This window comes from Choristoneura fumiferana, chromosome 17, assembly GCF_025370935.1.
Source record: "Choristoneura fumiferana chromosome 17, NRCan_CFum_1, whole genome shotgun sequence".
NCBI lineage: Eukaryota > Metazoa > Arthropoda > Insecta > Lepidoptera > Tortricidae > Choristoneura > Choristoneura fumiferana.
In genome coordinates this window covers 15,995,424-16,011,767 of record NC_133488.1, presented here as the reverse complement: position 1 = coordinate 16,011,767, position 16,344 = coordinate 15,995,424, and the positions used below count along the sequence as shown (strand labels likewise).

Below are 16,344 nucleotides of genomic sequence, written 5' to 3'. Positions count from 1 at the left end.
GTTATTATAAATCTCCTCTGTGCCTCGATTAGTTTCATCATGAAGAGAGGACAGCTCAGTATGGTGAAGGAGTCGATGGGATTCATACAAATGGGTAAGTGCTTATTATTCACTAAGTATAAGCATAACTTTGCATAGACTGTATGGAGTGTAAAATAATGGTTAACTGTCGTTGTTTGTTTTACGAAGATGCAATGGCGTAGCTACTGGAGGGCTCGACGGGGCAGTGGAGCCCTCGGTCTCTGACTTAAAAATTATAAATAAAACTAGTGAAAATTCTCCCACATTCGGAATACGGGACAAACGATTTTTAATAGTTCAATTGGGGCCTTATAAAATATATTATTTTTTGCCCCAGGGCTTTTGATTACCTAGCTACGCCACTGCGACGATGTGAGGAAGATTAGATATTTAAATCTCTTGAGGAGGATCGCTGTTCGGCTTTACCAGTCCAGGGACTCCAGGCTAAATGATTTCACAATTGATACAGTAATTTTAAAGTATCTATCAGTAACGGGCCGTGCATCAGAAGATTAAACTCTTCGCGTTGTCTGCAAAGTTTCTATCGTTACCATGTAACAATTTTATCTATCCCTATCTAATTATATGAATTGAATAGTGAATTTTATACTACCCTTTATTTTCAGCTGCGATTTTTCTAGCAAATTTCAATATTTTCCCGCAGAAGGCAAAAGCACTTGTTTGTTGGGAACTATGGTATGGATCGATTCGTCAATCGATTGTTAAATCTTAATATTGAATATCTCGTTTTTAGACATTTTTTAAAGATAAACTTAAGGATAAAATATTCGACCATCTTGAAACGATTTTGTAGTTTTTTCTTTAAACTTCAGTAATTAATAACAATTTAATAAAGATTTATTACAAACAATAACTAATAAAATAAAATAAAAACTTCGAAATAGTGATAATTTCCGATTTTCCGAAACACATTTTAAAATCTAATAAATTAGAACCATTTGAAAACGCTTCATAACTGTCACCTTCACCCTCCAGCCGGGTGACACTATTTCTCGGCCGTACTATACCGACATGGAAATACCGGCGTGATATTTCGTAAACACGCCCATAGAAACTCTTGTCAGTTTGACAGCAGTTTGTATGGGCGTGTACACGAAATAACGGGACGGTATTTCCATGTCGGTATTATCCGTGCCGGTAATAGTGTCACCCATTTAATAAAATAAAGTAAAAATAAATAAATCTTTCGCCATTTATATGTAGAAAAATCGTGATTTGGTAGTGATTGAAATAATTTAAAAGAATCTTCCTTCATTATACTAGTAAACCAAACATTGATAATAACACTTGCCAGACTAGGCTTCATTATAGAGCCCTTATAGAGCCAAACAAAAATTAAGTCCTGTTTACTATCCATCTTCAATGAAAGAATTTGTTTCTACGTTTATATTCTAATCAGAGGTCAAGATGTCTGAAATGGGAGATTCTGCACCCATAATTAAAACTACTATCTATGCCGGACAAAAGTACAAACAAATATTAGAGGGAAGCAAGGTAATATAGTAGTAATTCAGCAACTCTATAGAACTTGCCCACGCGCCTATAATTACTTTATTCAAAATTTCACAAAATGGTCATTTATATTCTTTGTACGTGTTACTCTACTGTATAATTTAATAGTGGCATATTTGCTGGTCTATGTTTCGTTTAAGTCTTATTTTCTTAAGTTTTTTTTTTCTATATTGTACCGTTTTTTGCCCAAATAAACATTAAACATTAAATGTTTCGTCATACGCTGGTTAATATAGAACAGTTTTTCTAGGTTCATTTCCATTTTCAAACATGGAAATGTGGGAAGGAAAGGGTGCTTATCGATGACAGCCGGAAGATTGGACAGAAAGAGCCTATGGTGCTCGTTATCGGGCACAAATTTAAGCTGGAAGTTTGGGAGTCCATAGTGAAAATGATGGCTGTTGGAGAAGTTGCCAGTTTCCGGGTTAAACAAAAGGTAACTATTATTTCAAGTGTGTAGTTTTCCTAAGGCATTTGAAAAACATTATCCTGCTAGTATCTGTCTACCTGAGTTTCAATCTATTATGAAATTCTGTTCTATTATGTGTTTTGTCATTGGACTGGACTCATGTGGTGTTTCCAGAATCTAGACAGGGAATACACATGTTTGTAGCATGCATATTTATTTTAATACCTTGCATTACATGCTTGTCATATTTCTATGAAGTCTGATGTGTGCCAGCTACTTGCACATTGATGAGCAGGGTACTGTAATTTGCAAGACCAGCTCTCTATACATTCTATTATCACCACCAGCCATATTCATTTCATTTCTTTGTTTCAATCTATATGATAGATAAGGCTAGGAAGAGATTATGAGTGATCATAAGTATCCATTAGTTGCGACAATTAAGCCTCTGGTCTTGTTATTAATCAAGATTTAGAAATAATTTATTGTGATAAAGAAATATAGAATGATGAATGAATGTGCCTGCATATTTCCTTGGAGCATGAAAACAAATGGTTTAAATGCATCACAAAAACAATATGAAAAGGTTTTCTTAGGACAGGTTTAAACCCACCCATTGGGTCTACCCATTTTATGCAAATTAAAAGTACCTACATTGGATGACAATGCAAATATTGTCAACATTTGTTGCACCATTTTTTTAAATGCAAATTTTAACAAAAACTTTCTTTATACTTTTTTATTATACTACATAGATGGCTCCAAATATAACTGATTGCCAGTTAAGGATTTTGTAAACTACCTCCAATTTGAACCCTAAAGACGAGTTAAGTGCTTAGCTTAGAGATTGTTAGTGCTAAGAAGCTGTAATTCTGCATGTATTGGACATAAAATATATATTAACCAACAATGCATCTTTTTAGGGCACCTACCTCCCCTACAAGTAAAATGAGGATGATTTAGGTCTTCAAAAAACCCATTGCAGAAATGCTAAAATATTTTTTCAATTTAGGAATCTGCAAAATATTAAGCAAAATGTTGTTAGTAAATGTACCTGAGTCAACTTTTTAATGTAGCTTGTTGCCATGGTAACGTCTCCTGAGACCTATTAAAAGTATGATTTTATGGGGGACAAATCCACTAAAGGTTGGGAGTTGACAGTTGTAAGGTAATTCCTTTATGGTTCATCTAAGCATGCTACTAGTGTAAATTGCAAACATTACAAATGTTCTTATTTAAAACTTTTATTTTTCAGCTAGTCTTCAGCTACCCTTTTGTTTCAAAGACTCTGCGAGAATTAGGCCAGGACCATGGGAAAAGGAAGCATGCTTGTTCCATGACGCTGCATACAGAAGGCATGGGTTACCCAGACCTGGATGACCTGACGAAGAACCCATGTGATTTAGAGTTTATTATAGGTAATTAATTAAAACTGTTTATTACACATGTTATTTTTGACTTCTTTTTATTTTAAGGGCGTATTCTACAGGTGATTCTGGGGTCATGAGCAAGAGTAAAAGGGGTGATGGGGAGATTCACACTGAGCAACTTTTACTATGGGACCAGCCACAAAATGGCAAAAAAAATCTGCTATTCCATACATTTCGGATAGTTAGCGATCTATTATCTCTTGATTAGATAGTTTTTTTTCGCGATTTCGGGGCTGCCGCCTAACTTTGCCTAAAAGTTCATTGCCTCGACTAGTACCACAAAAACTATAAAGGTATAATTCCAATAATTGAATAGGCACTATACCGTTAAGCGATTCGAACACAATCCGGGAGTAACGTAAAGACGTCGCATAAAAAATGTATCTCAAAAATGCGTCAAAACTGAGTATTAAGTAATGGACTTTTAGACAGATTTATATGACGCGTGGTATAGTAAAAGTTGCCCAGTGTGAATCTCCCCATCACCCCTTTCACTCTTGCTCATGACCCCGGAATCACCCTGTATAGGTCAAATGAAACCAATTTCTCCTATACACATTAGTGGTCTAACTCTTACTGTTAAAAAAATAATCTAGAATTAAGATGTCACTCAATTTGAATTTCACAAAAATTGGGCCTTTAGTAATGACTGAACATATTATGTATGGAAATTTGCCGGGAAGTTTTCTATCAACAAAGCTAGTAATTTTTCAAAATTAACAGAAATTAAGAAATACTGTATATTTGTGGGAAATTATGACTGCTTTCATTGAGGCAGAGTGTAATGCAGCGGCCTAGGTATGGAACCCTAAAAATATGAAAGTGTAATGTCCCGTTAAAGGTCAATTTTACATATTACTGCATTTATTCATTGCTACTGATACATGATAATCATGAGCGTAAAATATAAATAATGTATTTATATCACAACTGTTTTTTTGTTGTTGTTTATCACACAGTTGACCTCCATGAAAACCCTCCTAGATCTGCCATGAAATACATTACTCTTTACTTGTTTCCAGAGCTGTTGCGAGTGGAGAGATCGGATGAATACGAGAAAGATGTCTGGCAGCTGACGACAGAGGAGCGATTAAACTTAATACCTACGCTCAAGGAAAAGGGCAACAAGATGTATGCACAGAAGCGTTACGACGAAGCGGAGGAGGATTACAGTCAAGCTATTGCTATCTGCGAGCAGCTTATGGTCAGGTACAGTTGGTTTTTATTCTCATATCATAACCTATAGCTGTCCTTTTCCTTGGTGTAGATTGCACAAGAGCATTGTATTCATGTATGGGGTAGTGCATATTGATTTTGGATCGCATTTTATTCGAAAAGTACCGATTTATTATACTGCTTCACTGTCTGTCACACAGCCATTTTGACATTTGTTGTTTGGTACGTATAACATAGTTTACACAAACATTTTCTATCCTGTAATCTACAGAGGTTTGTTTTATTACAATTCTGTATAGATGACTATTTCTGAAATAATTGCATTACGTCAAATGACAATTAGGTATGTGCGAGTATGTATTTAAATTTCCCCATCTCTATTGGGATTACAATATTTATCTTTCCTACAGGGAAAGAAAACTTGACGAGGAATGGACAAACCTGAATAAAATCAAGCTGCCGATATTGCTCAACTACGCACAATGCAAGCTCATCAAAGGGGAATATTATGCAGTCATTGAACATTGCAACACTGTGCTAGAGCATGACAAAGGTAACATTATAACTATATATTATACACCAAATTTAAATATTATGATAAACTGTTGCACCCAAGATAAACTGTTGGTCCTTTTAGCATATTAAAAGATTTTTTTGGTATGTTAACCATGCATATTAAAGTATTTTTCTTATGCTTTGTATAAATAAGTAAGGGTCTATGCACATAGCGTTTTTTAAACGCGCCGTCGACGTGATTTTGTATCCATACAAACGCGATACAGGCCTTATTCTACGAAGTGCAAAATTCGAACTTGACGCTAATATTATATAATACGAGAGTGAGAGGCACGGTACAATACGAATTTTGAATTTACAGCATTACAATAAATTCAGGAAAAACGCACACAAAAAAAGCCGCCAAAAAAGACAACTAAAAAGTAAAAAATAATTATGCACATCCTAGCTGTTGCCCGCAGACTTCATCTGCGAAGAATTCGTTTCTCCCTATCCCACGGGGACTATGCTGATTTCCCGCAAAATTAGCCTAAAGTACCTAGTAATATTTTTTTTATCTAAGCGTCGTCGGTGTCGGGGGACCGCTAAGGATAACAGGAAACTAAAGTACCTATGTTGTATTTTTTAGAGTATAAACTGACACTAAACTGTTTACGGTTTGTGCTATTGCTGCATTCTGACGGCAGAACATTGCAGTAATATTCTCTATTAGCGTCAGTACCCATTGTACACCCGTTTTGATATTTTACACTAAATACTAAAATTAAATATTAACAGATATAAAAATGTCACTCATTTAATACAATAATTGATTGACAATACTGATGCCGTCGTATTCTGATTGAGATCAGAATTTTCCCGATGGTAATACATTATTCACTATATCTATACGCCCGCGAGTTGTATGGCTGCTTTATGGAAAGTAAAATGGCGTTTCTAACAACTCGCGTTGATGTCGATGGCGCGTTTAAAAAACCCAGTGTGCAAAGTCCCTAAGGTCCGGTATAACAAGCAATGCGGCTGAATTTCTTAGTCATTTTTTAGAAGACAAGAAACTTTCTTGTAATATGCAAAAAGTCTTTAAATGTGGAATTCTGAGCGATGAGGCTACGGTTTTAAGCCGCGACATAGGGGAGCGATAGAACAAGCTTTCGTACAAACATGTGTCAGCGAGCATGACCACCATAGATGAGAGTGTGTATACTATGACCACAGCGATGCTGCGATCGTGACGCCGCATCAGTGTCGTTGATCGTAATTATCAGAATTCCATACTAATTGATCTTTAGCATGATCCAATAAAATAAAATAGCAATAACTCTAAAATTGCGTTGAACCAATTTACTACTAAACAATAGCCAATGACAATCCAGCCGCCAAATCTCCTGATTTGAAATTTTTTCCAGCAAGAAATTACTTAACCAGAAAATGACCAGAAACTTGACGGCTGGATTGATGCAACTCACTTCTCACCGCACGGCCACCGATCATTGTTCGACCGCGGCAAACCTGTGTTTTATTCATCGATATATATGTACTAAATGGTTTTGCTAGAGTTGCCTCGTGCAGTATCCATAATAAGCCGCGGCTACCATGCGAGCCAGTACGATGGTTTGCCGCGCAAAGTCGATACGCTGTTTTACATAATCAATAATATTCTAATGGTAGTATGTATGTAAATGTATGTAACTAAATACGTTACCTACCTCAATTATTCAGTCTTCACAAAACATGTATAAATGGCAACAACCTAATACTTAACAGTAAATGAGCATCTATACTGTAACTAAGTACATTATTCATAATCAGTCTTCATTGAAATGGTCGGTAGAGTCCTAAGTTATCATAACTTAATAGTCAAAATTAAAAATAAATTCAATTTTATCACAATCAATATCACCGGTATAATGTAGGCTGCAAGTTGTATAAATGGCCCTTATTGCCTAAGTAATAAAAGCGTTGTACATATTTGGATGGGACTTGGTTCCAGGGGCGGATTTCAGTTTACCTACCTCAATTATTCAGTCTTCACATAACATGTATAATTGCAATAACCTAATACTCAACAATAAATGAGCATCTTTATATTAACTAAGTACATTATTTACTGTAACTATGTATCAACATTATTCACAGTAAATCAGTCGTCATTGAAATGGTCGGTAGAGTCCTGCTAGTTACTAGGTATTACTTAATAGTATGTATGTAAACTCTTTATTGTACACAAAGAAAAGACACGTAACACAATTGACAAACTTTGAGATACTTGTACAAAGGCGGACTTTTTCCCTTTAAGGGATCTCTACCAGTCAACCTTTGCGTAGATGAGAGGAGTAACCAGTTAGGGTCCGACAAAGAGTGAGTTTAAGAATCAAAAATAGTGGAAGCTACTATACAGTAATTATATAGCGCTCAAAATAAACAAGTCTTTTAGTTGCCTACCCTCGAGGAAAAATCCAAATAGTCAACATAACAATTTAAAATCAATTCAATTTTATTCAATTCTATCACAATCAAGATCACATGTATAATGTAGGCTGCAAGTTGTATAAATCGCCTTTATTGCCTAACGAATAAAGGCGTTGTACATATTATGGGACTTGGTTCTAGGGGCGGATTTTACCATTTTTACCCTGGCCAATGTTAGTTCACAGAGCGTGACTAAGGAAGAACCACTAAGTTTAACCCCAGGTCTATAAACGGCAAGAAAGTAGAACCTAAAATATATTACTCTTGCTCATATTTGTCTCAAATGAGGTAGAGGGAAAAACAAACAATAAATAACAATTAAATTACCTATATCTATTAACAATATCTACATGAAGCAAAAAAAAAACAGCCCCCTTAGGCAAGGTTCCGAAGATGCTAGCAGCGTTCCTTCGGACAAAGAATAAGCTTAGCTATTCAATGAAGGTAATGTGATTTTAGCTTCTACTTGCGTGCCATCTACTGTACTTCGCCTATTGGTAAATCTACCCCTGCGTGGTTCACTAGGCAGGTACAAAGTAACCATGCCTGTGTATTACCCAGTCTCCATATAATCAAACAATGAAAGATTAGATAAGTTATCTAAATACATAATTAACAAAAGTCTTAATCAAAAATCTCTTGGTAAAATATTAAATAAATTGTAATATCTTATCTAGCAATCAATATGTAAAAAAATCTCTAAGTACATAGGGTTAACACTTATTCTAACTTAAATTATGTAGTCCTTAAAGTTAAAAATAAATAATATCTATTTAACAGTCAACACAACACAATCTGATTATAATTACATAGCTCATTATTCAGTCTTCATTAAAATGGTGGGTAAGTAGTTCATTAGCTTAATGTCTATCACACTAATTTAAGTTCACTTATATGCAGTCTTTATTTATATTCTGGTGAAAGCAAATATCGATAAAAAAGATAAGACCAAATATTTAGTATCAAAGTGCCTACTCATCACATGCATTTTAAGGATGGATGCTAAAGGCAGGGCTTACAACTGGTTCCATTAATGCCGCTAGTGTACCGCTTAGCCGTCTACCGTCTAGTGAGTACCGAAAATACCAGTAATGAAGCTGTATTTTTGGTACTAGTTTCAAGCCCTGCTTAACGGTGCCAAATGCGATATGATTTATCATTCCGATCAGTCTTAAAACTGATCGTAACTTTAAACAGTACCGGATATGGAATCCGTTAAAGTAGCAACGAACGAACAGGCCCTATTTATACTACGAAGTGCAAAATTCGATCTTCGTATCTTGCCGTCCCGCTGACGCTAATATTATTTAATACGAGAGTGAGAGGGACGGTACGATACGAACTTCGATTTTCGAATTTCGTAGTAGCCATCCAGCAACAAACTACTAGAAAGTTGACACTAAATCGTATTTCCACAATGTTTCAGATAATGAAAAGGCGCTGTACCGAAGAGCAAAAGCCCACGTCGGCGCGTGGAACCCGAACCAAGCCGAAGAAGACTTGAACCGTCTCAAAGCATTGAACCCCGCAATGGCCGCCGCAGTCGATAAAGAAATAGCTAACATTAAAAAACTAATAAAAGAAAAGGAATCCAAAGATAAAGGTGCTCTAAAGAAAATGTTTGAAAATGAAAACGGTAAAACTGACATAACAACAGAAAACTAAGATTGAATATCAATATCACTATCATAAATATATAAATCAGTACCTATTGAGGTTTCAAATATTTTCTAAGGCCACAAGCGCCAATTCCGATGCCAATGCTTAGCTTTAGGTTTTGATTGATAAAGTAGGCTAATAATATATATTTTAGAAATTAAAATACAGGTTGTATCAATTGAACATGGCACTGACTTATACTATTTATTTTATTCATTTATTTAACTAAAATTACCTCACTAAGTGCCTTGTTATTGATATACATAAATTATTGTAAATAGTTTTGACGTATATATGCTAATGTAAATAAAAACGGAGATTGTAAAAACTAACGACGTATATGGGACGTATATAGGCTGGGATGATTGTAAAAACTAGCCACAACACTTAATATGGGTCACAAATTACTGAACACTGAGTGCATTACGTAAAATTGATTTGTATATCGTGTTGTCAATTGGTGTGTCAGCTACTAGGTAGCCTCACGAAACCTGCGCTGTGGACGTTGTCTTTCTTAATTGTATTTTATTTTTGCTAATTACTTTTTTAGGAACTGATTTCGTATACAGTATATAGTTAAATATACACCTTTGCGGAAAAGTTAAACCATTGTGGAAAAGTTAACGAACCCAACCACAAATCCAGTGGCAAGCCGAAATTCCGATAGAAACGGCTCTTCGTACGGTAGAAACCCCCCATCTTACGATAGAAAAGAATCTTCTTGTTATTCTGACTGTTATCAGTGAAGTTTCCTTTTCTACGGCAGATGGTGCATTCCTGTCACGCATTAATGACGAATTTTCGTCTACCGGGCGTGCATCATCGTAATCCTGGCTGTCACTAGAATCGCTGTAGGGTTCGGAAGTCAACTTTGTTCGTTTTTTGTGGGCTCGAAGCTGTTCGTCCGTTAAATGCATGTTTATCAGGTTGTACAGAATGTCTCTAACCGGAGTGTAGTACACCAAGGTTTCTCTATGCCTGGTCAGGCCCACCAGAATATGGGGGACCGACTCGTATAGAGGCTCCTGTAAGTTACGAGACATTCTCACAACGACTACATCTTTAGCTTCCTTTCCTTGAAACTCGTGGATGGTCGACACTTTGTAGCCAGCCCTCAGCATTGCTTTCTTCTCGGCCTGCTTAAATACTAAATATTTGGTCTTATTGTCTTTAGGGACATTTTCTAGCGACGTATATTCTATGCACTTCATACTGCGCAAGATATGTGACGTCGAAAAAGCACCGCCATCATACTTGCAAGATATCTTGGCCATCACGTCAACGGGACACCTGTAGGAAATGTTCAGTACTTCCGTAGCATTGAAAAATGCTGCGGCTTTTTCGTAAAATAAATGGATACCATTTATCCTACAGATGTACCCGAGCTGGTTAGGGTCTCCTAACATGTGCAGGGTTTGGCAGCGGCTGTACAGACACACCAGAAACAGTTTTCCGGGGTGTTCCATCAGCGCCTCGTCGATCCAGACCTCTTGGTAGGGGCGTCGGCTGTTCAGCAAGTACGAGTCTATCGTCCTGTAAGAGTTCCTGAACCTCGACTCGCCGCAGTCGTGCCGCCGCCCCATGCGCGCCCGGAGATCTGCCGCTGCCTCCGCGCATGACGTGAGGACAAGACTCCCGCGCGCGTGATTACTTAAAATATACGTCGTTTTGCCACACCCAGGAACACCGACAACCAATCGCGCACTAGGTCTCCTAAAGTTCGTAACCATAGAATAGGTAATTCTCGTTTCGTGCGCTAAGTTCGGCTCCTGCATTAATATTGTGTATTTACCCACCAGTAAAAGTCTGTTGCCACCGATCCTCTCTTTAGCCAAATCAAAGTCCTCAAAGTCTTCGCCGCTGTAGCAATATCTGTACTTTGGTTCGTTCGATTCAACCAACCAAGTCTTCCACTGTCTATCATATACGGCGAACACTTCTTTGTGTCTTTGGCACATTTGTTTTAACACAGTCACGTCCATTGGATGCCGCAGCCGAGAGTACATAAACGAATAGTTGTGTAACGCTTCCTGTACGGTATATTCCCACAACGCCTTGATTTCATATATTGCGTTAAATATATTGTCGTCTATATGACCCCAAGGACGATATGCAGGATTAAATTCAGGCATAGGGTAGATAGGGAAAGCTCGCTGCCAATACTGATTTGCCATATCGCCCCTATGCCAGTTTCGTTCGGGAAGCGTCCACAAGTCTTCGTTTACACTTGACGGTTCCTGGTACTGGAGCCTGGCAGCTACCGACGAAGGCTCACCATAGAATCGCAGTGCATGTGAATCCATGTCGTCCTGGGCTCCCCAATGTCCGTAGCTGACGCCATCCATTTCTGGAACAAAAATAAACATTTTTAATTCCCAGTATCAAGACTACACATTCTGGGTAACACTAACCTTTATTACTTTTTTTTCTACAATTTATAAAGAATTATGGCTTTTACAATAAATATCCTAAGAATTATTAGCCTTAGGCTGATTTCTCACTGTCCAAACAAACTGCCTTCTAAGATAACAATAGTATTTCTAAGCTGCTATCGATGCTTTCACAAGGCGATTGGTAACACAATAGGTGCTTTTTTCTGTACGTGTACTTTTTATTATTCCCAGCTGTCCGCACGGATTTGTGAGTAAGTGGCAAAAACAGTAGTTCACCTGTGGTTATAAGGCCGCGAACTGGACGCCAGTTATCTGTTCATTGCATTGCGTATGCAGCCAGGAAACCACTGCGCGGCGAGCGTCTCGCCCGCGCAATGAACAAAGAACACGCTCATTCTTACGCTTTCCTCTGGCGTCGACTTCGCGTCCTCAGTGCGGTATATGGAATCAAACTGTAGGGAAAGAGGCTGAGATTTTTATTCCACCTGTTATGTATTTTCGTTTTTTTTTTCTCATTCTTGCTTTTATGTTTGTTTTAAGTCTCAGAGTTCTAGTTACCTACTATATATTAATACATATATGGCAATAAAGGGTATTATTTGTTTATGTTGTATTTTAATTTTAGCTCTGTGCAACTATTCGTATATGATGGCTTCTAGATCCGCGTCCACACTGAGCGACGCGGCTGCTTTTTATCCACCACTGAGTAACAGTCTGCTCGCTCATTGTGGACACGAACAAATGTAGCAACCCTTTAGAATACACTGTGCGAGAAATATCGTGAGACCTTCGTTGCATTGCCGGGCCGCGCAACCATGGATTTAGAAATGATCGACTTACGACAGCAATGTACCGCAACACCCATGCTGCTTCTCGGTTTATGGCTTTTAAAGTTCTTTCGTCATGATAAAAGTTTTCAGAGTACATAATAATGTCGTTTCAATTTAAGTAAGCAATTACATGTCCTAAAGCCCAGGGGGGCTACCACGAAATTCGAAAATCAATGTGTGTTACAATTTGACCGTTAACGCATTCAATGCCACCGGCGCATATATGCGTTTTTGGAACTTCCCCCCAGTGCCGCTGTCATAATTATTCATACATTTTGAACGCACATGTGCGTCGGTGGCAGTGAATGCGTTAACCCATATTAAAGCATTTGCTAAACCTAGGGAGCAAGTGCGGATCCGCCGTTGTGGGCACGATGGGCATGCCCACAACCCAAATAGACTAGTAACGACACACTTTCAAAAGTCGTTCATGAGTCATGATTGTTCATGTGCGAGTTAGTACTCCGACTCGCACTTGGCCGATTTTTGGGTGGCGGTGACCTGACTGTGACCACAACCTTTTTTGAGGGCGGGATCCGCGCCTGCTAGGGAGCGAAAAATGTGAAACCATTCGTATATTATGGTCAGAATGTATTTGAGAAATGAGTGGAATAGTGTATAGATCCCGTTCTAATTGATTAGTTTCCTGGGTAAAAAAATATATTCTTATTAGTCCACCAGTTAGTTTATTAATTACAGATGAAGCGCGTCAAAGTATGAGAATGGAAGCCCGTGACGTCACGCCGTGCTAAAGTGTACAGCGTAATGTCATGCGGAACCTAAACTGGTTCCTTCCTTACATACACATTTTTTAATTCACAAAAAAAATGTCCACTATCCTTTGGATAATGTAACTAACGGACTAATAATATTTTTAAGACATTAGCGTATTCCCTTAATAATATTTACTCGTAACACCCATGGAATTCCAAAACGGCTACCAGGACGCATGGTGTCGCTTGTCGCTTACACTAACGTCCCAATGTTGCTATCTATATAGACAGCAACATTATTCCTCAGCTATATTCACACAAAACGGGACGTTACTAAAACATATTCTTTCAACGTGACACAAACCGTGACACCAACTTGAACCAGTCCTATACGCCAGCCTATATGTATATTACGTACGACGTTGTAACTCAGTTATAATAATGTGCTCTGTGGTTGTAACTTCGGGGAAAGCACGTAGGACACTTTTTTTAAATATAATTTAAACACTGCCCTTAAGTAACCAACAGTCGTATCATGTAGATATTTGTTTTGAACAAATAGATGCATACTCGAATTGTCTTTTTTGAGAGTTAAAAGTATTAATAACATGATGACAAGTGCGTAACTAAACTAAGCAATTATACCTACTAACTGTAAAATAGCAGGTTAAAGTTTATTAAATTATTGTTTCAACATAAAACTCAACATAAGTAGTCTTGTCAACTCCTACCTCATCACATAAGCTGCAGAATTACATACCTACCTACTTAAATAGAACTCACAATTACACGATTTAACTTCGTGGCGGGTTACAGGCATTCGAACTTTTTAAAACGATTTGATTATGAATTGACATGCCGTTGTCTCACCGCTGGCGAGGAAGCGATTGGCTATCGACTATTTTCTCGCTCAAGAAAGGAACAAAAGATATAGATCTTGTGTGAGTAAAAGAGACTGGCTGTTCACACTGCCGGCGAGAACTCTCTTCACTCTTTTGTCGCAGCGACAAGACCTACAGTACCACTACCATGAGTTTACAGTGACCGTACTCGATAGCGACGGCGTAAATTCTTTGTAAGGACCTACAAATAATTTACGCCGTCGCTATCGAGTTCGGTCACTGTAAACTCATGACTCTAATCGCTTCTCGCTCACCGCCGAAGGGTGAGACAAGTGCCTAAAAGCAGCAGTTACTTTGCAATTAACACAAAAGTGTTATTTTAATTATATCATCATCATATCAACCATAGGACTTCCACTATTGGACATAGGCCACCCCCAATCTTTTAACTTAATATGACCCGATTAAAGCGGGTAAATGAGTATAATTTTTGGTCCAAAATTGCTATTGCCCTCTACCTGCTAGTGTGCCTCTCCCTACAAAAAAAGGGCATGTGCTATGACAAAAACTCATGGCGACCATAGAGTGTTCGTGTGTGTGTGTGGGTGGCGTTTATATTAGATACCTACTTTGTTTACCAAGGGTCCGGTAAGTAAAAGCTTTGGGAGATGCAAGTGGCTGATTCAGTCCTTAACTAGCCCTATACCACGAATACAAAATTCGAACTTCGTATCTTGCCGTCCCGTTGACGCTTATATTATTTAATACGAGAATAAGAGGGACGGTACGAAGTTCGAATTTCGTAGTTAGCCCCCACTGGTATGAATTTATGATGGTACGTTTCGAATTTATACTGTTTGTTGGCAAATTAAATCATAATTGAGACATTTATTATTAAAAAGAGCATAATATTAAACAGAACAATAGCTCACAAATGATTTTATAGAACAAAAACAGACGTAATAAGTAACAACCATTATTATGAGGGTATAATTAAGTAGGTATAATTTGGATAATATTTCTACTTCATTTCTACTTCTCGAAGGACTGGCCCTTATATACAGTGAACAGAGAGCAGTGGATGTTGTGCCTATCGGGGGGAGGCGTATGCTCAGCAGTGGGAATGGGCTTAGGTATAATAATAATAATTATTATCAAAAATAACTTACTTGAAGTATATGTTGAGATGTACCCGTAGCAACTTCTCAAATATTTAATCTAATTTTACAAGCCATATTTTATTGACTAAGGACAATAATTAATACTAGAAAAGTTATTAACAGTCAAGAGCAACGCGTACAAACCGTAAATGCAGCGTCCAGCATACAACGCGTCGTTTTTAAACGCTATCACTCACACACACTAACACATTATAATGTATACATCGGCCCTACACACAAGCAAGTTGTGTACAAATAAAGCATATCCGTCCTTTCCTTTACGTATACACCAGGTAAGAAAGGGATGAATGTAGCGATAAAACAAGCGACAGGGTTGACAGACTATTCTTGTAGGCCTAATACACTATACTTGGTTTGGATATAAATGTAAACAAAACAACGCCAATACGGTATTTGACAACTCCTGAATTTGCCATATCTTAATATTATTATGAAAATATAGATATACATACAGTGTTTCGAGAAGAGAAAACTTAAATCGGTTGTAAATTGGATTTATAGTGAACTAGCTTTTGCCCTTTCTTAAACGCTTTTCTCTATGCAGCAAGTATGGCGGTACTGGCATGTGACGTCACATGCCAGTATATCTTTCTCTGTCTAATCTTGAATTTCAAACCTTTTAACTTTGTTATTGTAAATAGCTTAAAAATTGTTTCTTTATTCGATAACAGTAATTGTGTAGTTTTAATTTATAAAACATAGTCAAATACCGTATTGCTGTCTTTAATATTGAAATTCCCCTTTTAAACTACGAAACATTTACATTTCTATATTGAAATACTTTAGTCTATGTTTGTATTACATGATATATCTAAGTAAATGTTTAAAATCCCTGAATGTACCAAATCTGGCAGCTGAAGTTTGTTAAAATACCTATCCAAACCAAGTATAGACAATACTCATATAGGGATCCATAGAAAATAGCGGTATCCTAGAAATTGAAATTTTTAAACAAAGCTTATAAAATTTTTAATAAGCCATGTAAAATGAAACATTGCGTACTTTTGCTATGAGCTTGGCTCTGCTAACACTTGATATTTAAAACCTATGCACGGAACCCTTGATGCGCGAGTTCGAGTCGATTTTAACCGGTTTTAAGAAGAAGAATGTTAAACTTTAAGTTACTTAAACTTAACAGTTAGTCAAAGTTTCATAAAGAAACATCGATTTAT

At 37.3% G+C, this 16,344-nt stretch overlaps 2 protein-coding genes across 5 annotated transcripts; one reads left to right on the top strand and one right to left on the bottom strand.

The window, feature by feature from the left end:
• Nucleotides 1-21: 21 nt before the first annotated feature.
• Nucleotides 22-12,212, top strand: LOC141437276 (AH receptor-interacting protein-like). 4 transcript variants are annotated; one of them, XM_074100538.1, is made up of 6 exons: nt 22-94; nt 1,805-1,990; nt 3,219-3,381; nt 4,416-4,602; nt 4,980-5,122; nt 8,981-12,212. In XM_074100538.1, exons 2-6 carry the CDS (start codon nt 1,889-1,891, stop codon nt 9,217-9,219), a joined length of 834 nt encoding a protein of 277 aa, XP_073956639.1. In that variant the 5' UTR covers nt 22-94; nt 1,805-1,888; the 3' UTR covers nt 9,220-12,212. The 4 variants fall into 4 exon arrangements, with proteins under 4 accessions (XP_073956639.1, XP_073956641.1, XP_073956638.1 ...); XM_074100540.1 differs by having other exon boundaries at nt 35-94; nt 1,796-1,990; XM_074100537.1 differs by lacking the exon at nt 22-94 and adding an exon at nt 1,155-1,536.
• LOC141437275 (uncharacterized) lies at nt 9,834-15,414 on the bottom strand. Its single transcript, XM_074100536.1, has 2 exons — nt 15,161-15,414; nt 9,834-11,560 (listed from the first exon to the last, which is right to left on the bottom strand). The coding sequence occupies exon 2, from the start codon at nt 11,556-11,558 to the stop codon at nt 9,834-9,836; it is 1,725 nt and encodes a 574-aa protein (XP_073956637.1). The 5' UTR covers nt 11,559-11,560; nt 15,161-15,414.
• Between the last annotated feature and the right edge of the window lie 930 nt (nt 15,415-16,344).